This window comes from Podarcis bocagei (genome assembly GCF_964188305.1).
Source record: "Podarcis bocagei genome assembly, chromosome: 3".
Classification (NCBI taxonomy): domain Eukaryota; kingdom Metazoa; phylum Chordata; class Lepidosauria; order Squamata; family Lacertidae; genus Podarcis; species Podarcis bocagei.
Genome location: NC_138127.1, coordinates 112105709 through 112129145, shown reverse-complemented (window position 1 = coordinate 112129145; position 23437 = coordinate 112105709). Strand labels below are relative to the sequence as shown.

General features: G+C 59.3%; 1 protein-coding gene across 1 annotated transcript; it reads left to right on the top strand.

The window, feature by feature from the left end:
- The first annotated feature begins 63 nt into the window (after positions 1-63).
- IFT172 (intraflagellar transport 172) lies at positions 64-22924 on the top strand. Its single transcript, XM_081186957.1, has 48 exons — positions 64-215; positions 404-547; positions 1684-1796; positions 2169-2208; positions 2722-2787; positions 3016-3095; positions 3227-3314; positions 4000-4214; positions 4298-4421; positions 4551-4646; positions 6845-7006; positions 7255-7308; positions 7519-7622; positions 7715-7800; positions 7906-8018; positions 8108-8275; positions 8363-8499; positions 9217-9324; positions 9694-9778; positions 10004-10096; positions 10189-10266; positions 10359-10607; positions 11002-11080; positions 11348-11468; positions 11655-11799; positions 11892-11981; positions 12392-12489; positions 12581-12716; positions 12790-12906; positions 14507-14649; positions 14926-15019; positions 15108-15172; positions 15267-15447; positions 15631-15740; positions 16287-16416; positions 16658-16756; positions 16855-16964; positions 18031-18094; positions 18449-18535; positions 18912-19028; positions 19444-19554; positions 20094-20213; positions 20519-20614; positions 21228-21287; positions 21381-21479; positions 21623-21776; positions 22592-22683; positions 22774-22924. Exons 1-48 carry the CDS (start codon positions 177-179, stop codon positions 22861-22863), a joined length of 5250 nt encoding a protein of 1749 aa, XP_081043083.1. The 5' UTR covers positions 64-176; the 3' UTR covers positions 22864-22924.
- The last annotated feature ends 513 nt before the right edge of the window (positions 22925-23437 follow it).

Here is a 23437-nt window from a genome sequence, read left to right as displayed (position 1 = left end):
CGTCCAGATGGGGGCGGGCGCCACTCTGCCCTTTCGTTGATCTCTGGGCCTCGGCGCGCCCTTCCTCCTTCCACGCCGCGCGGCGCTGCCCACGTCATCAGAGGCGGCCGCTTTCCCGGGGCGGTTGCTGGGGCAACGGGCGGAGACGCCGCGCGGCCTGCGGGGACGGGAAGGCGATGCAGCTGCGCCACGTCCGGACCCTGCTCACCCCGCAGGTGGGACCCCTGGGCCGTCGGGGGCCCGCTGGGCATCAGGCTCCGGGGGGGGGAAGGGGGTCCCGGGGCGGGGGCGCAGAGTCCCGGGCCCGCCGTGCGGGGCCCGCTTGGGGCGGCGCCTGCCGTGAGTGCTCCGGCCTGAGCGGCCTCGCTGAGCCTCGGCCTCTTCCTCCTCTTCCTCCTCCCAGGATGGGGCCGCCAAGGTCACGTGCATGGCGTGGGCCCCCAACAACGCCAAGTTCGCCGTCTGCACCGTGGACCGCGTGGTCCTCCTCTACGACGAGCACGGCGAGCGGCGGGACAAGTTCTCCACCAAGCCCACCGACCCCAAGGTAGCTCAGCCAGCGCTTCCCCCCGCCATCGGAGCCCCCGAGAGACGTGGCTCTGGCAGCGGAGTCCTTTTAACAGCCCCGGTCGTTGTTGGGGGGGGGGTGACCCCCAGAGCCTCCGGGGAACAGGTCCTGCCTCAAGCCCCTTAAGGAAAGAGACACACGGAGCAGGCGACTTGCCCTAAGCCAGATATGGCTGATCTGCATTGTCCCCCCCCAAGCCAGGGTGCCCCCCCCATATGACTGAACTGCATTGTCCGCCCCCCCCCGTCCCCCACTGGCTGTGCCCCACACCTCAGGCCGGTGGCAGTTTGGAGTCCAACAACCCCTGGAGGGCAAGGGGGGCTGCTCCCCATCCTTGGCCTCAAGAAGGGGCTGCTGCAGAGCCTATGGGTTCGGTCTTGAGCCCCAGGGGGTGGGGGGGGGGAGAGACAAGCAGCCTTGCTGGCCAGCTCTGGGCTCCTTTGGGAGGTAGGACAGAAACGGAATTTTAAAAAAACGCTTCTAGTGTCACCAAACCGTGGTAACTTGGTTCTTTTGAAATCGGGAGAGACAAGTGATATCCCGTATGCTATAGGACTTTCAAGAAGACACATCAGAGACCAGATTTGGGTTTATGCACCTCTCATGTAACATTTATTTCATATAGTCAAGTATACATTAATGCATTGGTACCAAGAGGTTGAAACACTCACACATTCACACAAACACTCACCCAAGTGGCAGTAATTCAGCTGATAGGCAACATCAGGAGAAAAGTGTTGAATGGCACTGGAGCTGTTGGGTCTTCCTGTACCTGGAGCCAGTCAAAAGGCAAAACTGTCATTGGGCAACACAAAACTATGGGATGAAGGTGTTGACGCCTCCCAGCCGTCAGGTCAAGAGCAGCTCCTGAACTCATAGCTTGCCGCCACACATGTGTGTTCTCGGCTGCCCTGACCCTCTGCTGGAGGGGGCGGAATGAACCCCAAAGCCCTCCCAAACCCAGGGACACTTCAGTGACAGATGAAGGCAGTAGCAAGTAAACTTTCAAAGCAACTTAAACCAAATACGCACAACTGCTCACTGTGGCAACGATGGCAAGTGAGTCTGTGGAACCTCAGAATGGGTCCTCACGCCTGTGTCCTCTCGTCCCCTAGTATGGCAGGAAGAGCTATGTGGTGAAGGGCATGGCATTCTCCCCAGATTCCACAAAGATTGCTGTTGGGCAGACGGACAACATCATTTTCGTCTACAAGATTGGGGAGGAATGGTAAGAGTCTTTGCATGGTGTGGGGAGACCAATCTGGGGTGGCCCCTTGCCCCACTTCTTTCCACCCCCTTTCCACCCCAAGAGGATGGAAGAGTCCAGCATTCTGCTCCCACAGTGGCCTTTTCTGTAGTGTCCTTCCTGCTGCAAAGACAGCAGCCTGCACTCATAGCCCAGGTGGCTGTTGCTGATGGAGGCTTGCTTTCCTCTCTGGAGCCTCACTTGCTATGGGGCGGAGCTGAGGGGGCGCAGTGTTCTTTACTGCTAGATGATCTGCATTGTCTGATCCAGTGGGATGCCTTAGCGGCCCTGTGACAAGTTTCCTGGAACCACAGTGGTCTTTGAGGATGACTCTCTTTGTTTGCTCTTCTTCAGGGGGGACAAGAAGGTGATCTGCAACAAATTCATTCAGACGGTAAGACCCAGCGCCCAGTCTCCATGTGCCTGCGGAGACCCTCAAGGCTGCTATTGGGGCCTCCTCGCCTCCAGGTTTTCATTACTGGGCAGTTGGGAGTTATCAAACCCCAGGGGATGTGCCCAGTGGCTGCAGGGTGGTTCCCAGTTACAGAAAACATGAGCCTTTCACCCAAGAACTCACCAACAGATAAAGCTCAGTCCAGACAAGCCAAGGCCAAGCGCAGAGAACCAGTCTTGGTCCCAACATGATTCAGAGACAAAGTCTCTCCTCTCTTCTCTCCTGTCCTCCTTTTTTCTGCTGGGCAGGACCCCCACTCTCTTGTGGGCTGGAGGGGAGGGGGCAGCATCAAAAGGGAGAAGCCTCCTCTTCCAGACACCTCCTTCAGAGGAGCCAGCTGCCTCTTTGCAGCTCCTCCTCCTCGAGCAGCCCATCAGAGGTGGAGCTGGGCCTCCTCCTCCCTGCCTGCTTTCCTCCTCCTGACCCCCTTCTTTTCGCCCTGTTCCCCACCAGAGCGCTGTGACTTGCTTGCTGTGGCCGGAGGAAAACACCATCGTCTTTGGGCTTGTTGAGGGCAAGGTAGGAGTGGCCTGGCCACCGGGCTTCCACCTCTTAGCTCCTGGAGTGGGAAAGAGCCTGCCTGGAGCCTCCTGCAGAGGAGACCCTCCATCTGGCCCTGACGCCACCTGGGGCTCTGCCTTCTCCCTGGCTTGTTGCCCTGGAGGGAGTGTGGGGTTTTGGAGGCGCCTCTTCTCTCGCTTTACTCCCTTGCACATCAAAGGCTGACCAGACTTATCTCTCTGGAAGGTTCGCCTGGCCAACACCAAGACCAACAAATCATCCACCATTTATGGGACAGACTCCTACGTCGTCTCCTTGGCCTCCAAGTGAGTGTGGGAGGGTGAAGAAGCCCCACAGGGCAACCCTGACCCCCCCAAGTCTCTCTGCCCTGAGGGCAAGGCCCCGCTGGGGCTCCCTGATGACCTCCTTTTGTCTTCCTCCTCCTGCTGCCGCACAGCATCTCAGGGAAGGGAATCCTCTCTGGACACGCAGACGGAACCATCGTGCGCTACTTCTTTGACGATGAAGGCTCTGGCGAGTCACAGGTGCAGGCAGGCTCTCTTCTCTCAGGAGCCCCTCCCCCCCCCACCTAGACCAGGCCTGCGCGGAGACCAGGGCAGGGGGAGTCATAGAATTATGGAGGGAGAGGAACCCCAAGGGTCATCTAGGCCACCCTCCTGCAATGCACAAAATGCACCCAACCTCCAGTTAAGGAGACTGGTCACACTGGCTGCCCCTGAGGCATGGAAGGGCCCCAGAGAGCACCTTCGGTTTGGGGAGGTGGTGTTGAGAGGGGAGAATTATTCCCAAGCAGCCGAGGTGGGGGGAGGGGCTGCTTTCAGCAGGGAGCTCATGGGGGTCTCTCTCTCACACTTGTTTCAAAGCCCTTGTGTGCCCTTTGCTTGTACCAAGCACTTTAAACGAAGCGGGGGGAGATTAGTCCCAGCAAGGCTGCCCCCACCATCCTCCAGCAACGCCTACCATCACCCTAAAGTCCTGCCCCCCCTGGTTTCCCACCTGCGCCTAGTGGTGCAGTGCAGGCCTCCCCTGGCATTCAGAGAAGCAAAAGGTCAGGTGTTGCACCCCCCTCCCCTGGCTGAGCTGGGGGGGAGAGCAGAGAGTTTGCCGCTGCCTAGGGGTCTCAGCTGGCTTTGGCACCAGGAGGAGCAGATCTTTTTCTCCCTCCGGCTTTTCATTGCTCCCTGTTTCTTGCTCCTGGTGCCTGGACAGGGCAAGCTGGTGATCCACCCCTGCCCCCCCTATGCCATGGCCTGGGCCTCAAACAGCATTGTGGCCGCCGGCTGCGACAAAAAGATGGTGGCCTACGGGAAGGAGGGCCACGTCATCCAGACCTTCGACTACAGCCGGGACTCTTCCGAGAAGGAGTTCACGGTGGCGGCAGCCAGCCCTGGGGGCCAGTCCGTGGTCATCGGCAGCTTTGACAGGTGCGGCTCAGCCAGAGGGCCGGGGCGGGGGGTGGGCCTGTTCCCCCTCGGACCCTCACTGCCTGCCCCCTTGGTTTCCCCAGGCTGAGGGTGCTGAACTGGAGCCCCCGCCGGAGTGCCTGGGAGGAAGCCAAGCCCAAGGAAATCCCTCACCTCTACACCATCACCGCCTTGGCCTGGAAGCGGGACGGCTCGCGGCTCTGCGCGGTGAGTGGGGCAGGCCGCCTTCTCTGCCAGATCATGCCCGCTTGATGCAGCTTCCCTGCAGGGCGTCTTGGGTTGGCGGGCAGGAAGGGTCTGAGGGGTTGTGGGCTGAAAAGGCTTTTGTTCCTGCAGGGCACCCTCTGTGGCGGAGTGGAGCAGTTTGACTGCTGCCTGCGCAGGAGCATTTACAAGAACAAGTTTGAGATGACCTACGTGGGGCCTAGCCAGGTATGTGTTGCAGTCGTAGGGTAGTGACCTATGGCTGCAGTGGTGGGCTCTGGCCATGGACTGTGGGGTGGAAGAAGGGGGAGGGGGCTGCTGGAGGGGGGGCTGGTTGCCCAGAGGAAGGCCTGTCCTGCTCCTTTTACTCCTTGCTTCTCTTACTCAGGATAAGTGTAAGAAAATGTTCTCTAAGCAAAGGTCAGTTTTGCTGCAGATCAAGATGCAAGCAAGGTCCTTGATTTGCTAAGGGGCTGAAAGAGTGATGAGCAAACTGCAGGAGCTACACTCTGTTCCAAAAAATTGTATTAAATAGTTAGTGTGGTCCAAGCCAATTTTCGGGAAAATAAAAGCTGTGTCCATCCAAAACTGTTCATGAGCCAAATATTCAGGCCCCAGAAGGTTGACTCAAAATGAGTAAGAGCCGTTTCCCAAACGGATGGAGGAGCAAGATCAAAGCAAGAACGCCAAGAAAGGGCCAGCTGGGCTCCAAATCTCCGAAAGATGCCCATCCAGCTTTGTTCAAAGCCACCCCTTTCTGAGGAAGTCTCAGGTTGTAGCATTGAGTGCAGTTTTTTTCCTGATCCTCCTTTGTCACCCCAGATTTTCTGCATTCCTATTTGTCCTTTTCTCTCACCAAATTTCAGTTGGTTCAGACTTCACTATTTTCATTCTAAAACATTACTTTCTTTGCTTTTTGCCTCGACTAATATTGTGTTTGGATTTTTCTGGATCCTGTGGCACACATCTAAGACCCCGGGAGCCTTTTCCCTGGGATTTTTCCCTCTAGATTGGTAGCTATGTTCTTCTCTTAAACTCAAAGGCAGCTAATTAAACTAATTAGGGCCAGTGGCGTAGCGTGGGGGGTGCAGGGGGGCCCGGCCGCACCGGGCGCAACATCTGGGGGTTAGGGTTAGGGGGCGCAAATCCACGGGTTAGGGGGCGCAAATCCACGGGTTAGGGGGCGCAAATTACTTGCCTTGCCCCGGGTGCTGACAACCCACGCTACGCCACTGATTAGGGCAGCTGGGATCATGGAGTCAGCTTATGAATGAGAGGGCTGCCATTGTAGGATTCATTATAATCTTGTATGTTGTGAACCTGGCATGTAATAGCTACTTAATCATTTCTTAGAATCTCCTCTCAAGATGCAATTACGTATTATGAGCACTTAGTTTTCCTCTTTGATATATTGATTCTGTCTTTCATAAACTAAAATGCACTCACTACTCTTCTGCTGATGTAGTTAAAGTAAATCTTTCTGAATGGATTGTAGCCCCTCAGGCTTCATTTGGCCATTGTCCCTCTCGCTCACTGGGGCAAGTGAAGAGCCTCACTTCCAGTCCCTTCTGCTTTTCCAGGCTGGAGCCCACAGAAGCTCCTGCCACCACCAGGGTGATAATTTTTAAGGTGCCACAGGAATCCTCTTCTGTTTGGCATTTTCCCATATGACTCAAATTTAAAGCCCTAAATGGCCTAGGTCCAGTATACCTGAAGGAGCGTCTCCACCCCCATCGCTCAGCCCAGGCACTGAGGTCCAGCTCTGAGGGTCTTCTGCTGGTTTCCTCACTGCAAGAAGCAAAGTTACAGGGAACCAGGCAGAAAGCCTTTTCAGTAGTGATGCCCTCCCTTTGGTGCCAAGGAAATAAAGAACTATCTAAAAGCAGCCCTTTTTAGGGAAGCTTTTAAGAATTGATGTTTTTATCATGTTTTTATATATGTTGGAAGCTGCCCAGAGTGGCTGGGGAAACCCAGCCAGAGGAGTGGGGTATAAATAATAAAATTATTATGATTATTATCGTTATTATTAAATCCCACCTTTTCTACTTGTTTATCCTTGAAGGTCCTCAAACAAATATTTTGGAACATACATTTTCTTTAAGGAAACACCCATGCATGCAAACATGAAATGCAATTTCTTCCCTCAGCATCTTTTAGAAACAGGAATCTTGTGGAAGCACCTGTCTCCTCGGAAGGGGGCTGCCTCCTCCTGGCCCAAGAGCTGCTCTGCCCCTCCTGTCAGCCAGCCTTGCTTTCCTCTGGGCTGCAGAGCGGGGAAGGGACCGGCCATCTCCTTCTGCTGCAAGCTGCCCTTGTGTGTGCCAGGGGAGGAAGGAGAGGATCTGAGTTGTGTCACCCCCCCCTCACCCATGTTTGCGTGCATGGGTGTTTCCAACTCTATGATTCTATGATTCTATGATTCCTAGGTGATTGTGAAGAACCTCTCCACCGGGATGCGGGTGGTGTTGAAATCCCACTATGGCTATGAGATTGACGAGGTGAAGATCCTGGGGAAGGAGCGCTACCTTGTGGCTCACACCTCCGACACGCTGCTCCTGGGGGACCTCAGCTCCACCAAGCTCAGCGAGGTGAGCATCCTGCGCCTGTGGGGAAGAATTTGGCAGGCTCCCAATGGGCTCCTGACACAAGAGAGCACCAGCGTGCTCCCAGAGAGCCCAGAGGACTGCAGACAAGTGGGGCGGCTTGGTGGGAGGGCAGTGGGGGTCTCTGGGTCTGCTTGGCGGGAAGTGGGCTGGGGGATGGGGCAGCCTTGCTGAGGGGTGGTGTGCCTGGCCTGGAGCTCATGGGCACCTGCCCTCTCCCCTGTCTCTCTCAGGTCGCCTGGCAGGGATCTGGCGGGAATGAGAAGTTTTTCTTCGACAATGAGAATGTAAGTTGGCAGGGCCTGCAGTAGTACAAGAAGAAGCCTTTTCCTTCCTTCCAAGGATGAAGGTTCTGGCCGGTCTGCAAGGAGAGCAATGGTATTGGGGGAGGGTAGCCCCGTGGGTTGCTCTGGGGGTTTTCCCCTACACCGCAGGGCCTCTTTTGGGGGGCAGGGGTGGCTCCTTTCTTCCTTCTCCCAACCTCTCCTTTTCCCTAGGTCTGCATGATATTCAACGCAGGGGAGCTGACCCTGGTGGAGTATGGGAGCAATGAGATCCTGGGTTCCGTGCGCACTGAGTTTATGAACCCCCATCTCATCAGGTGAGCAAGGAGGCCCTCTTACTCCCATGGGGAAGAAGAAGAGGGAGCAGTGCCCCCCCCCATGTATTATTTCCTTTCTCTCTCTCTCCCAGTGTCCGCATCAATGAAAGGAGGCAGCAGGGAATGGAGGAAAACAAGCGTCTGGCTTACCTGGTGGACATCAAAACAATAGCGACAGGTGAGCGAGGACCCCCTTCCCCAAACTCCCCGTCCCCCTGGCAGTGCTTCAGGCTGCCCCAGGCGCCTTTCCTGAGCCACCTGCCTTTTCTCTGCCTCCTCTCAGTGGACCTCGTGGGCAGCTACAATATTGGCACCGTCAGCCACGACAGCAAGATTGACTGGCTGGAGCTGAATGAGACCGGGCACAAGTTGCTCTTCCGGGACAAGAAGATGAAAGTGAGCGGGAGGCCAGGGGTGGATGGGGGCGGACTTGCCTCCCTCCCCACCCCCGCTGATCCCTTGCCTCTTCTCCCCCGCCCCCCCAGCTGCATCTCTACGACATCGAGAGCGCCACCAAGACCACCATCCTGAGCTACTGCTCCTACGTGCAGTGGGTCCCCGGGAGCGACGTCGTGGTGGCCCAGAACCGGAACAGCCTCTGCGTGTGGTACAACATCGACACCCCTGAGCGAGTGACCATGTTTCCCATGAAGGTGAGGCGGCTTCTGTCCCGAAGGGCTGAGAGGGCCCCGGGTGGGGCGGAAGGCAGGGCTTAAAGCCTGGGGCTTGGTTCCCGGCAGGGTGACATCGTGGACCTGGAGAGGAGCAACGGCAAGACGGAGGTGATTGTGACCGAGGGGGTCAACACCGTGTCCTACACCCTGGACGAAGGGCTGATCGAGTTTGGCACCGCCATCGACGACGGCGATTACCACAGGTGGGCGGCTGGGAGAGGAGTCCGGGGGGGGGGGCTGTGTCACCAGCAGGAAGCTGGAACCGGCCAGGGAACAGTCCCTGGCAAGGCCTTGGCAGAGATGGAGCAATATGGGAAGAAACGGAAGGGGTGGAGACCAAGGGATAGGTAGACTCCTGTAAGCTGCCCATCTGGCTGGAGAAATCCAGCCAGATGGGTGGGGTAGAAATCATAAAATTATTACTGTTGTTGTTGTTATTATTATTATTATTATTATGAAGAATTGTGGAGTATTACCTCACTATATGATCACATATAGTATAGAAAACCTTTATCTAGGATCATCTTAAATATATCATTAAGTTGATGGTATTGTAAACAATCAGTTAATAATCCTCTTATATCTTCAAAGGTCTTTAATTTCAACTCATGATCTATTGCTATTAATAATTCTTTATAAGATACACAGTCTTTTCTCATATTTGCTTTTTTAAGGATATTTCCTCCAGTGGGTTTGAGCCACCAGGGTGCTTTTTGTTCTCATAAAATTTTACATTTCCCCCATACTTCATACACCGCTTCCCTTATTGCATGATTCAAAAAAGCTTTATGAACTTTTAAAAAAGCTTTCATAATGAATTCATGGGGGGGGGGGGAGGAAGGAAGTTCCTTTGTCCAGCTGGGCTTCCCCCTCCCTGTTAGCGGCCCCGATCCTCACCCCCTTCTGCCTTCCACTCCCAGGGCTGTTGCCTTCCTGGAGACGCTGGAGATGTCTGCTGAGACAGAGGCCATGTGGAAGACGCTGAGCCGCCTGGCTCTGGAGGCCAAGCAGCTGCACATTGCAGAGAGGTCTGTGGGGAGGGGGGAGGGGCCTGGCTGGCCCCAGAGAGCAGCTGGCAGCCCAAGGGCAGTGAGGCAGCAGCCTGTGGGCTGGTTGGGGGATTCCTCACGGCTCTCTGCCCCCTTGCAGCAGAAAACGGCCTTGCTTAGTTCTACACGCCAACCAGGCGTCCTGGGACTCTGCACATCCTCACCTCCAAAGGGAGCTGCACCTCTGCCCATGTCATCCACTCATTCGTGTTTCTGTGTGGGGCAAGGGTGGGCGAGCGGACCCCGCCCCACACCCTTCCCCATTGCTGCTTCTGCAAGAGATTCAGGCTGCAGAAACTGTCACATGACCCCCATGACAGCGTCTCTCTCTGCCCCCGCCCCCCCCAGGTGTTTTGCTGCTCTGGGCCACGTCTCCAAGGCCCGCTTCCTCCACGAGACCAACGAGATTGCTGACCAAGTGGCCAAGGAATATGTGAGTGGGTCCCGGGGCGGGGAGGCCTGCCCCTTTGCACCCCTCTGTGCTCCTGACCCGCCCCTCCCCAGCCTCGCCTCCGTCCCGCAGCCCCCCCAGCCCCTTTCCCTGCCAGGAGGTGCCTGTGCTGCCCCTTGCCCGGCCGTTCTTGCCCACGGCAGAGCCCCCTCCTCCTCCCCCTGCCCTGGCATCCCACCTGACTGAGAGCTGCCCGCTTTCTTCTAGGGAGGGGACGGCACAGACTATTACCAGGTGCGTGTCCGCCTGGCCATGCTGGAGAAGAACTACAAACTGGCGGAGATGATCTTCCTGGAGCAGGTGAGCCCAGAAGTGGGCAGGGGGCGTTTGTGGGCAGCTCCAGAGTCCCCCATGCCCCCCTCACGCTGGGCTGTCTCCTCTCCTCTCTCCAGAACGCTGTGGAGGAAGCCATGGAGATGTATCAGGAGCTCCACATGTGGGACGAGTGCATCTCGGTGGCCGAGGCCAAGGTAGGGGGGCAGGTGTTTGGGGAGGGGGCCACTGGGGAGCCGTCACAGCCAGGCCCCCTGTGTGCTGCCACCCTCCTTCCCTCTGCCCACAGGGCCACCCTGCGCTGGAGAAGCTGCGCCAGGGCTACTACGAGTGGCTGCTGCAGACCCAGCAGGAGGAGCGGGCAGCGGAGGTGCAGGAGGGCCAGGGGGACCTGCAGGCGGCCATCGGGCTCTACCTGAAAGCAGGGCTGCCGGCCAAGGCGGCGCGTCTGGCCACGGGCCGCGAGGAGCTGCTGGGCAACACCGACCTGGTCAACCGCATCGCCACGGCCCTCATCCGAGGGGACCTCTTTGAGCAGGTGAGGGCTGAGAGAAGCCGCATGGAGGGGAGACTCCCTCCCTGCTCCACCCCGGAGCCCTTCTGGCAGGGGCGGAGGGGGCGGGGGCCCCGGGTGTCACCACTGAGGGGGGTGACAAAATACCGGGCAGCATTCACCGCGGGGCCTGCAGTGCAGCCGAGCCACGTGTCTCTCCCGGGAGTGACGCAGTGGCTTGGGTGCCCCAAATGGTCTGCCTGCCGCCTCCTCCTCAGTTGTAAGGCAGACTCCTCAGAAGGCATGCGGAGCGTCCTGCCCCGGCTGGCCCCACCCTCGCCCCTGGGCACAGGGCATGCGCACCACCCCAGCCCCTCGCTTGCTCACCTTTCTAAAAGACCCACCTGTTGTTCCCTCCCCCTCCCCCCCCCCGTCTCAGGCTGGGGAGCTCTTTGAGAAGATCCGGAACCCCCAGAGGGCCCTGGAGTGCTTTCGCAAGGGCAGCTCCTTCCTGAAAGGTATTGCGGGGCCCGGCCAGCTCCAGGGGGCGGGCGGGCATTTCATATATTTACTTAAAGTTGACCACCACCCTTTCCCCTGAATGAGGCAGAGGAAGCCAGCAGAGTCCTTGGGCACAGCTCTCCCTCCCAGCGGTGGAGGCTGCTGGGTCTGGCCTGTGATTTGCAGCTGTGGCCCCTCTCTGCTCCCTGGAGGGCTAGTCCTGGGCCAGGCCCCATCCTGGCCCCAGGCTGCCTGCCCATGTCTCCATCTCCCCCTCCCGGCAGCTGTGGAGTTGGCGCGCTCCGTCTTCCCCGCCGAGGTGGTGAAGCTGGAGGAGGCCTGGGGGGACCACCTGGTGCAGCAGAAGCAGCTGGACGCTGCCATCAACCACTACATTGAGGCCAGGTACAAAGGCGGCTGGGGTGGGGGGGCCTCTGCCTGCCCGCCCTGCAGCCTCCCCCTTGCCGCTGGCAGGGCCTGGCCTGGGCTCCTGCCATGGGAACCTGGCCCTGGGGAGAAGCCTGGCCTCTTCCCTTGCGGGGGGTGGGGTGGACTGGGGCGCCCTTCCCATGCCTCGCTTCCACGGTTTAGGTGCGCCATCAAGGCCATTGAGGCAGCCATTGGGGCACGGCAGTGGAAGAAGGCCATCTACATCCTGGAGACGCAGGACAAGAAGACGGCCAGCAAGTATTACCTCCGCGTCGCCCAGCACTATGCCGCTTTGCAGGAGTATGAGGTGAGAGCCTCCTCCCTAGCGCCCCGATCACCAGTCGTTGTCCTGTGGGCAGGAGCCTGACAGGAACCTCCTTCTTCCTCCTCCTCCTCCAGATAGCGGAGGATCTGTACGTCAAGGGAGACCACAGCAAGGAGGCCATTGACATGTACACGCAGGCGGGGCGCTGGGAGCAGGCGCACAAGGTGAGGGTTTGTGCTTGGGGGGCTCCGGCTGCAGATGGCCATCAAAACCCAGAGATCCACAGCCAGGCCTTCATGGCAGCAGTGCAGGAGCCACGGATGGGGTCCTTGGCTGTTCCTTGAGCTGCAGCTATTGAGGCCCTCTGGAATCTGAGTTGGAAGGGACCCCCAGAGTCATCTAGTCCAGCCCCCTGCAGGGCAGAAATCACAACGAAAGCACTGAGAGACCTTGCAGGGTCTCCCTCTATTCTGGTCTCGGAAGCAGAAGGAGAAGGAAGGGGTGGCATTTGGAGTGGCTGGCCCTGTTTGCCCCAGTGGCAGGCATTCTTGTGGGTGCTCTTCTCTCCTGCGGGGGGGGGGGTCCCTCCTTCCTTCCTTCTGGCGCCTGCTCCCAGCCCCGACTCTCCTTGCAGCTGGCGTCCAAGTGCATGCGGCCCGAGGACGTCTCTGTGCTCTACATCACGCAGGCCCAGGAGATGGAGCGTCAGGGCAAGTACAAGGAGGCCGAGAGGTGGGTGCTGCGCAGGCTCCTTGCTGGGCTGGGGGCCCCCACCCTCCTCCTCGGGGGCCTCGCCCTCAGTGCCCAGTTCTGCCCTCCCCAGGCTCTTCATCACGGTGGACGAGCCGGACCTGGCTATCACCATGTACAAGAAGTGCAAGATGTACGACGAGATGATCTGCTTGCTGGGCAAGTACCACAAGGACCTGCTCAGCGACACTCACCTCCACCTGGGCAAGGTAGGTAGAAGACGGGGAGGGGGGCAAGGAGGAACCGGGCTCAAGGGGCGTCACTGGCTTCTTTGTGCCCCAGGAGCTGGAAGCTGAGGGGCGCCTGCAGGAGGCGGAATATCACTACCTGGAGGCCAAGGACTGGAAGGCGAGCGTCAACATGTACCGCGTCAACAGCATGTGGGATGAAGCCTACCGGGTAAGCAAGGGCAGCTCCCAGCATGCACTGCTCCACGGGGGCAATGGGCTGAGCCATCGCTCTGACCCAGAGCGGTCCAAACGGAGTGTCGCGACATGTTAGCGGGTCTGCTGCACTCACCAGTGGAGCTAACCGGGGGGGGGGGCACTAGGCAGCACGTGGGGGGAGGGTGGCACAGCTCCAGAGAGGCAAGGCCAAGCTGCACCCGGCTCTTCCTCTCTGGCTTCACTTGCCCCATGTGCCACCTCTGGGCTGGGCGAGAGGGCAGGAGAGCGAGAGGGCTGAGGCCGGGGCCAGGCCATGACGGAGGCCTGGGGGGAGGTGGCTCTCCCAGCCTCATATGACAGCCAGGCAGTTCCACTCCTGGGTCATTCCTGACCAGGTGTGTCTGTGTGGAAGCAGGGGAGGGGAGAGGCAGTGGCTGCCTATCTCTGCCCCCCCCCCCGGGCTGTGTGTTGCACAATGGCTCAGCAGCAGCAGGCTGAGTGCACTCCCAGGCCAGGCTTGCCGCGGGGTGGAAGCGATGGAGGGGAGAAGCAGCAGTGGGGGCAGCATTCCTTTCCTGCTCCCTCCGTGCCGCCCCCTGGCTGTTCTCTCCCAGCCGTGCGTGTGCCCGTCCATCCCAGGTGGCAGTAGGGTGAGCTATGCCAGTGGCGTCATGCAGAGGCTCCCCACGCTCCTCCTGGGGCTGGAAAGGGGTTAGGTTCACCTCCAGTTTTCTAGGAAAACTGAACTGCTGTCTTGCAAAATGATGCATGTCTAAGGAGTGTGCCACCAACATGAAAAGTCTGGCTAGCTCTGCTCTAGGCTGCCCAAAGGGGGTGTTGGAGGCAAGTTGGTTCCCGTGTCCCCCCCCCCCATGTCCTGTACAGGCTTACTCCTGGGGGGATTTATTTATTACTATGATGTGTTTACTGCTATAGGCCTGTAGTTTTCAGGGTGGTTCACAGCATAACTGAAGGACTGAGGGTTAATTCGTAGGTTAAACCCTCCTATCCTATGTGTGTGGCAGAAATACAAAACGTCAATGGGCTGTGAAGCATTTTAGCAGAGTAAAACACTTAAAGGTTTTGCAGTTTGCTAAAGCTTAGGAATTAGGTGATTGCATCTTTTTATCCCCTTTATTTATGGTCTGCTGACCTCCATCTCTTCACCCCTGTTGCAGAGAATGAGCCATTCGTTTTTAGCAAGATAAACAAAGAAACAAACAAAAAGGTTTCCTTACTCAGTGCAGGCAGCAAATGCAGCAAAGCAGTATGCACAAGAAAGAGCTGCAGCAAAGCACATTTGCTTAGCTTGGAAGCGTGGTGAAAAGACAGTCTTCTGAGAGGCGGGAGGAAGTTAAGGATTATCTTATTGGTTACAGAGTCCCTGCCCAGAGGAGGCAAGGAAAGTGGGTCACACAGAGGGTCCTTTCTGGGGAGTTTCAGAACTCCCTGTGCTCTCGCCCTCTGCTTGTCTAGCTAAGCACAGTTGTGATTTGGCTGCAAACCCCACAGAGAGAGGCGGGTGGGAGGCCTTCCACCCTGCCTTGGGCAGTGAGTTGGGGGGCAGGAAGCTTGCTGACCCGTGGCCTCCTTTCTGCCCTGGTCCAAGACAGGTGGCCAAGGCTCACGGTGGGGCAAACTCCCACAAGCACGTGGCCTTCTTGTGGGCGAAGAGCCTTGGTGGGGAGGCCGCCGTGAAGCTCCTCAACAAGTTTGGGCTCCTGGAAATGGCCATTGACCACGCAGCCGACAACAAGTGAGTAAACGGCCTCAGCTGCGAGTCCCACATTGGGGGTTGGGCTGGATGACCCTCAGGGGTCCCTTCCAGCCCTGTGATTCCAAGGCAGAAGGGCTTCAGGGCCGTCTTCTGCCCACACGCCCCTGATAGTTAGCTTTGCTGCACCAGGCGTGGCTGGGTAGGGCAGGGCGGTGGCCCCCATGACCCCGTCCTCCCTGGGGCCGCCTCCCAGCAGGGGCCTGTGGGTCGTGGCTCCACTCCCCAGCCCCTTATCTTCTCCTTGCTCCCCCTCAGCATGTTTGACTTTGCCTTTGAGCTGGCCAGGCTCTCCCTGAAGCAGAAGCTGCCAGAGATCCACTTCAAATACGGCTCCTTCCTGGAGGACGAGGTAGGAGGAGGCCTGGCCTGGAAGGCGGGTGGGGAGCTGCTCTCTTGGGCAGAGAGAGAGGCTAATCCACCCACCCCCCTGCACACAGGGCAAGTTTGAGGAGGCTGAAGTCCAGTTTGTGAAGGCCGGGAAGCCCAAGGAGGCCGTTCTGATGTGAGTGCCGCCCCCGTCCACCTGGGAGGATGCCCTCTGTGGCTCCTCTCCCAGCCGCCTCTCCTTCCCGCCCTGACCCTGTGTGCTCCCCCAGGTACGCCCATGCCCAGAACTGGGTGGCCGCTCAGCGAGTGGCCGAGGCGCACGACCCGGACAGCGTGGTCCTTGTGCTGGTGGGCCAGGCAGACGCCGCCTTCAAGCAGAAGGAGTTCCAGAAGGCCGAGGCACTGCTGCTGCGAGCCCAGCGCCTGGACCTGGCTGTCAAGCACTACAAGGTAGCGGGCTGGGGGGGGCGGGGAGGGTTCATGCGCCAGGCTCTGGGCCCTGGAGAGGTCCTTTCTCGCAGGGCACCGTTGCTCTGGGGCAGCTGCCTTCCGAGGTGGCGCGTGGTGTCTCCCTCCTCCCCAGACGCTGAGGCCGGAGGGGATCCTGTGACCCTGCCCTGGCTCTCTCTCCAGGAGGCTGCCATGTGGAGTGACGCTCTGCGCGTCTGCAAGGAATTCCTGCCGGGGGACCTGGAGGCGCTGCAGGAGGAGTATGAGCAGGAAGTGGCCAAGAAAGGGCCCAGGCAAGCAAAGCCGGGGAGGGGGGCACGTGGCCCGGCTGCCCAGCTGTTCCCAGGGGCCCAGCCTAGAACCATAGTGCTGGAAGGGACTCCAGCCCCCGGCAGTGTAGGAATCTCAACTAAAGGCTCTGGGGTCCAGCAACTGCACTGCCCCCTCCTCCACCACTGAGGCTGCCTGATCCAGGATACCGCAGTGGCCCCCAACCCATGTGATGAGTGGCTGCCCGGGGAGGCTTTAGTTGCAGGCCCTACGGTTCTGGGGGCTGGACTAGATGGCCCTTGGGGGACCCTTCCAACTTGCCAGTTCTGGGAGTTCTTGTTTCCACCTTGACTCAAGGCAGCTTACAAAAATGTCAAGCCTCCAACACGGCAAAAATAAAAAGGGAGCCGAGGAGGGCGTGGCAGAGAGCCTGCCCTGAAACCCCCAGGGCGAAGGTTCCTGAAGTCAGTGAAGAGCCGCCCTTTTGGGGGGTGGGTTGCAGGGACCCCGAGCTCTGCTCCTCCTCTCCCCCCGTCCTCGGACGCTGATTTGGTGCTGTTGGCCAGCAGGGGCGTGGAGGGGATCCTGGAGCAGGCGAGAGAGTGGGAGCAGGCGGGCGAGTTTGCCCGGGCCGTGGATTGCTACCTGAAGGTGCGGGACCCCGGAAACAACCCCCTGATGGAGAAGTGCTGGATGAAGGTGCGTGTTGCTCTCGCTGCAGGACCCGCTCCCTGCCAGGCCCCATGGGGGCCTCTGGAGCCAGAGGGCTGTGCCCAACTCACCTGGGAAACGGTGTCCTCTCCTTCGCCAGAGATTGGGCGCTTGTCTGTCCGGGATGCTGTCACTGAGGTCCCTGCGGTGCAGCGGGTTGGACTAGATGACCCTGGGGGACCCTTCCCGACCCCACAGGTCTGTGATTGTGCCTCCCCCCTCCCTGCAGGCGGCTGAGTTGTCCATCAAGTTCCTTGGCCAGCCGCGGAGCATCGAGGTCCTGCGGCTGGTGGGGCCCCAGCTGGTCAGCATTGGGAAGTTCAACGTGGTAAGGGAAGGGCCAGGATCTGCAGGGGCTGGGCATCTCTTGGGGGGGGGGCTCCAGACTCCTGGCCCCGACTGAGCCCCCCACCTCTGCCCTCCCAGGCAGCTGAGCTCTACCTCAACCTGGACCTCATCAAGGAAGCCATCGATGCCTTCATGGAGGGAGAGGAGTGGAACAAAGCCAAGCGGGTGGCCAAGGAGCTGGACCCCAGGTAGGCTGGGGGGGGGGAATCCCCCAGGAAGCCCCTTCCCTCTAGGCCAGCCAGGGCCGCTGAGGGGGGCCTCAGGGTCTTCCAGCTCAGAGTGTCTGACCTATTGCTGTTATTATTTATGAAATATTGGGCTATGGCCTTATGAACTGGGGGGTGTTGCACTGTTTACTATGTTATGTATTTTTGTGTTTTTATTATTGTAAACCACCCTGAGGGCAGTATAGCAGTTTAATTTACTACTACTACTACTACTACTACTACTACTACCACCACAGTGGTACCTCGGGTTACATACGCTTCAGGTTACATACGCTTCAGGTTACAGACTCCGCTAACCCAGAAATATTACCTCGGGTTAAGAACATTGCTTCAGGATAAGAACAGAAATCATGCTTGAGCAGCGCGGCGGCAGCAAGACGCCCCATTAGCTAAAGTGGTGCTTCAGGTTAAGAACAGTTTCGGGTTAAGAACAGACCTCCGGAACAAATTAAGTTCTTAACCCGAGGTACCACTGTACTATTATTAATTGGTTGCTTTTTCTTGCCAAAGACAACTCAAAGTGACTTGCAGAGAACAAAATCCCACATAAATACATTTAAATGAAAACAACGCACACACCCCTTTGAAATAATATGTAAAATACACCCTGCGAGAGCCCATAGAGAGCTTAAGGCCAGAGGGCTTGGAGAAGAGGATCGCTTTGGCCTGTTTCCTGAAGATCTGTAGTGAAGGTCCCTGGTGAGGCTCCCTGGGGAGAGCATCCCACAACTGGGGAGCCACCACAGAAAAGGCCCCTCTGAACCTCTCATGAGGAAGAAGAGCTTGGGTGACAGTTGCAGGGTCTGGGTTCATAGTCCTGAGCCGTTGAAGAGCTGCGCATGGGGTGGGGTGCCCAGCAGACCTCCTTGCTTTGCTGCCAAGAGCTGGGGGGTGCCTGGATGGGTTCCTGCCTGCTCCAGAGGGCCCAGGCCTTCACCTAGGGGCCCAGAGGCTGGGTTGGGCCCCAGGTAGCTGCAAGGGCCCTTCTCTGCCCGGCTGCGAGTGACGGCCCCTTCCCCTGCGGCAGGTACGAGGCGTACGTGGATCAGCACTACAAGGAGTATCTCAAGGACCAGGGCAAGGTGGACTCGGTGAGATTGGGGGGGGGGGGTTTCAAACGCACAGCCAGCCCCTCTTGTTCCCCGGGGGGCTCTGCATCCCACACATTCAGGCTGCAAATGGCTGTGAGCTTTCTCCAAGAGCCTCCTAAGGAACTGACCCCCAACCTGCCCCACATGCCCCCGGTGGTGGGTTTTGAGACCTGCCATGGGAAGAGCTCCGTGGTTAACCAGCCAAGCCCAAGCCCAGGGTCAGGGCCTTTCAGGGGGTCTCCATGCCAGAACAAAAGGTGGCAGCCTCTGGGTTGGCTTTGGGGAGGCTGCCCACCCCCCAAGGCCCAGGCGGGTTTGGCCCCTCTGGTCAGCGCTTCCTTTCCCCTCCGGCAGTTGGTGGGAGTTGATGTCATGGCTGCCCTCGACATGTACGTGGAGAGGGAGCAGTGGGAGAAGTGCCTGGAGACAGCTGCCAAGCAGGTATGGGGCAGGGACCCAGAGGGGGGGGGGCGCTTGCCTTCAGCAGCAAACCTGCCTTGGTTTCTCCTGTAGCCAAGAGCTCCCACCCAGCAATACTGGCCGGTGTCTCCACCCGCTATTGTGGGGCAAAGGCCCACAATCAAGGGGCTGGGAGAAGGCTCCCTCCTCTGGGCTGCAGGAGGCGCAGCCTCTGGCCTACAACTTCCCACACCACAGCAGCTGGGAGCCTGGGTCACTTGCAGGGAGGGCTTGGCCAGTCTGCCCCTTCTCCCAACCCCAGGAAAGGGGAAATGCTGAGCATGGGCCCCCCCAGCCCAGAAGGGGCCTGGCCTCCGCCCCTCGGAGCCCACCCTGCGCCCCCCTCTCCCCCTTGCAGAACTACAAGGTGCTGCACAAGTATGTGGCCCTCTATGCCACCCACCTCATCCGCGAAGGCTGCTGGGAGAAAGCTCTGAGCCTCTACGTCCAGCACGGCGCTCCCTCCAATGCCCAGGTAAGTGGAGGCCCGCGGTGGGCTCTGCCTATGGGAAGCCTGGCCGGGCAGCCCTCGGCCTGTGCCCATGCCAGGGTTGAGTCACAAGAGGCGCAGGCAAAATGAGGCCTGCCCAACCCACGCAAGGGCAGGGCGGAGGGGGCTGGTGGCCCTGGGGCAGCCTTGCAGCATCTTTCTGGCTTCTCCTCTCGGTGGGGCAAAGGGGAGCTTGGCTGTGCCAGCCCAGGCTGCCATGGTCAGTGAAAGAGATCAAAACGACAGGTGGGTCCTGCAGCAGTGGGGCGGGCAAGGGGGCAGCCCCACCCAGGACAGGCGGTGCACCTGACCCCCAGAGCAGAGACCCTCCACTAGGTCAGGGTCCCGTCTCAGTTGAGCTGCCCCCCGCTGCCCCTCTCGCTCCTTCCTTTCCCCTCAGAACTTCAACATTTACAAGCGGCTTTTTGTGGAGATGGTGAACGTGCCTGGCATGAACTGCGCAGAGGCCTATCACAGCTGGGCTGACCTGCGAGATGTGCTCTTCAACCTGGTGAGAGCGGCGGCAGCGGCTGCCAAAGTGCCTCAGGATGGGCTGGGATCTGGCTGGGGCCGGGGGGCAGATCCTGGGTCCCCCTCCCAGTTTAAGGTTCTCCACTGCGTCTTCGCTTGGGCTGAACCGCCTTCCGGGCCAAATGGGGACCTCTGCAGGCCTGCCCGATGGAGGTTCCTCCCCTGCTGTGGGTGTGCTTCGCTCTGTAGGGGAGAAGCATCCAGGCTCCCACCAAACACGTTCTGCTCTGAGGCAGAGTGATATAAATAAGGAGTTGGAGAGGGACCCCTGAGGGTCATCTAGCCCAACCCCCTGCAATGCCCCCACTTTGGGCAAAAGATTCCTGCACGGCAGGGGTTGGACTAGATGACCCTTGTGGTCCCTTCCAACCCTGCAATTCCATGTTTCTGTGAATAGAGCAGTTGCAGTTGCTGCTTGCATTTCTTGGCCCTCCCATTGAAGGCAGCAAAGGGCTTCTTCCCCCCCCCCCCGACTGCCCTGCCTTGTGTGCCAAGCCCAGTGGTCCCTTCTCCCCACAGTGTGAGAATATTGTGAAGTCCAGCGAAGCAAACACGCCGGCGCACGAGGAGTTTGAGACCATGCTGGTGGTGGCGCACTACTATGCCACGCGGTCAGCAGCCCAGAGCATCAAGCAGCTGGTGAGAGAACGACAGAGGCCCAAAGAGCGGGGAGAAGGTCTTGCCCTCAGCTCTGGTTTCCTCCCATCCACACGTCCTCCTTCCCCAGAGGAAGAGAGGAAAGAGCCAGACTTTCAGCTGCTTCTCCTCCCATGAATATATCGTGTATATGAAAAGAGGTTCACATCCTGAGCCGCAGCTCTCCCCTGGCCCAGAATCCTTTGCTCCCGAGGGCCAGCGGCAGCCTGTTGGGTCCGGGGGCCCTTCCTCCCAGGTGGGATCCGAGCGATGGGGAGGGAGGGTGACGACTGTCCCTTTGCCTCCAGGACACGGTGGCAGCCAAGCTCTCCATCGCCCTCTTGCGCCACACGGAGCTCATCCCCGCAGACAAGGCCTTCTATGAAGCCGGGTCAGCAGCCAAGGCAAGAGGCGGGTCCAGCGGGCAGCTGAAGCCAGGCTGGGGGAAGAGGCTGGGGATGGGGCTTTGGCCAGTCAGTCCCATCCTCCCCTGGGGGGCGCCCAGCCCAGTTGGGAACCTGAGAGACTGTGAATCTCCCACTGGCCTTTCCTTCCACCCTCTGAGCCACACAGCGGCCATTGGAGCCGGCCTCTCCTGGTCCCCTGTGCCCAAAGACCTCCCTCCAGAGCAGCCGCCAGGGCCCAGTGGCAGCACGCTAGCTGGAAAGGACCCTGGAGCAACTGCAGCTCCCCCCAGCCGGTGCTGTGGCAGGATGAGGACCCCCGCCTGCCCCCGGCACCCCCATTCTTACCCCCTGCTCCATCTGGAGGTTTGGGCGGCTGCCCAAACGCTGCTGCTCCTTCCCTCACCTTTGCCTGCCTGGCCCAGGAGCCTCTGATCCGGCTGCCAGGCAAGGAATGGGGTGGAGCCTGGGACCTCCAGCACAACCCGCTGGTGCCTCTCTGGTGCTTTGGGCTGCCCCCAATATCCCCCCTGCCCTCCCGACTGGCATCCCTCAGCTGGCGGCAGGAGGGGCAGCCAGAGCAGCCCCTCACGCCGCCCCTGTCTCCCTGCAGGGCGTTGGGTGGGAGAACATGGCCTTCATCTTCCTGAACCACTTTCTGGACCTGACAGACGTGAGTGTTTCCTTTGGAGGGGGCTGGGAATGGGGCTGGGGGGGGGGGACGGCCTTGGTAGGAAAAAGCCCTTCCTGTGTCTGATCTGCCTAGGCGATTGAGGAGGGCTCTCTGGACGCCCTGGACCACTCCGACTTCCAGAACACAGACATCCCCTTTGAGGTGCCACTGCCTGCCAAGCAGCACGTCACGGTGCGTGCCCAGCGACAGCCGGGGGGAGGGAAGGTGCTCCCTGGGGGGACACAGAGGGGAAGGCAGCCCCGCACCCCACCCTGCCCTTGCCCTGCGGCCTGCCTGCATCTGAGAGGCCCTTGCACTCCCCCCCCCCATGGCAGGAGGAGCAGCGTGAGGAGACCCGCGACTGGGTCCTGACCGTCTCCATGGACCAGCGGCTGGAGCAGGTCCTGCCCCACGACGAGCGCGACACCTACGAGGCCTCTCTGGTGGCAGCCAGCACCGGCGTGCGCTCCCTGCCCTGCCTGATCACAGGTGAGGGGGCACAGGACCCTCGCAGGGGACCCTGGGGGCCACCCAGCCCTGCCCCCTGCATCCCGGCTGGCTGGCTGGCTGGGGGTGGCCACTGCTGTGACCCCGTCCTGTAAGAAATTCAGAGGAGCCTGTTGAATCCAGCCAAGGACCCACGTAGTCCAGCATCCTCTTCTCACAGGAGCCAAACAGATTCAAGCACCACAGCAACACTCTCCCCTCCTGCAGTTTCCAGAAATTGGGATTCAGATGCATCCCTGTCTCCAGCTGTGGAGGCCGAGCAGAGCCATTGTGGCTGGGAGCCTGAGAGCCCTTTTCTCCTCCATGAATCTGCCCCGTCCTCTTTCAGAGCCGTTCAGCTTAGTGGCCGCGGCTGCCTCCTGCAGGAGGGCGTTCCACACTTTAACTATGCTCCACGTCCTGAATCTAACAATATTCAGCTTCACTGGGCCTCCACAATTTCTGGTGTTGTGAGAGAGGAAGAAAAACTTTCCTCTGTCCCCCATGCCATGCATTATTTTATACCCAAATCATCTCTGCCTGCCTTCCATGCACTGAGAGATTAGCTGCTTGCAAGTGTGTTTCCTTGAGCCTCAGTCGGGGTTGCTGGTCTTCTGCGAGTCTCTTGGGGAGGCCTCCCAGCCTGAGCCAGAGAGGGGGTCCACACCACCTCCATGCGCAGAGCCCAGGGGCAGCAGCTGCCCCTGCCCCGGCTGGGCTCCCAAGGGAGCTGTCTTTCTTGGGGGAGAGCTGCGCCCTGTCATGGCGCCCCCCAGCCCAGCCTCCCCAACTGGTCTCATCTCCGTGCCCCTTGCCAGGCTACCCTGTGCTGCGGAACAAGGTGGAATTCAAGCGCCCTGGCAAAGAGGCCAACAAGGAGAGCTGGAACAAGTTCTTGATGGCGGTCAAGGTGAGAGGGAGAGTGGTGTGGTGGTGGGGGGGCCCTCGAGAGTCTGGCCTGGTCCCTACCCTGCCCTGACTTTCCCGCCCTCTCCTGCAGATGTCCCACAACCCCTCCTGCCAGGACGTGCTCAAGTTCATCAACCAGTGGTGCGGGGGGCTGCCCGGCACCAACTTCTCCTTCCAGTGACACAGCCAGGACCAGACGCTGGAGCCTTCCTCCTTTCTAATTAAATGTTATCGTTTCTACATCTCTCTAACCATCTTTCTAACCAGCTGAAGGGAAGAACTGGAAGCAGCCGAAGCAACACTCAGAGGATAAACACGGAGGGTTAGAGGGGTCACTCTGTCCGTCACCTGGAGAGAGTCCTGCTGATCCTGGGGCTGGGCTGGGATGCTGAAACCCCTTTGTCCACCCCAGCACCACTCTCAGGACTGAAACCGCTCCCTCCCTCGCCAAAGGGGGCCATCTTCCCCATCTGTGTGCCTGTTGCTATACAAGAAGGCTGACCCTGTCTCTGGGCACAGATGGGGTGTTCTTCTCAGATAAGAAGCTCTGGGCCCAGGTGCAGTGGCCAACCTGATGCCGTAAGGGAAGCCTGCAAGCCTTCTGCCCACTGGCACTTCCCAGCAGCTGGTTTTCAGCTGGCCTGGAGAATCATGCTTTTGGTGCCCCATCCATGGCTGACATGTGACACTCCCCCACCCCGGCAAGGTTGGAAGGGGGTGGCCATGTGAGCCGCCTCTGGTCTGGGGCTTGTGGC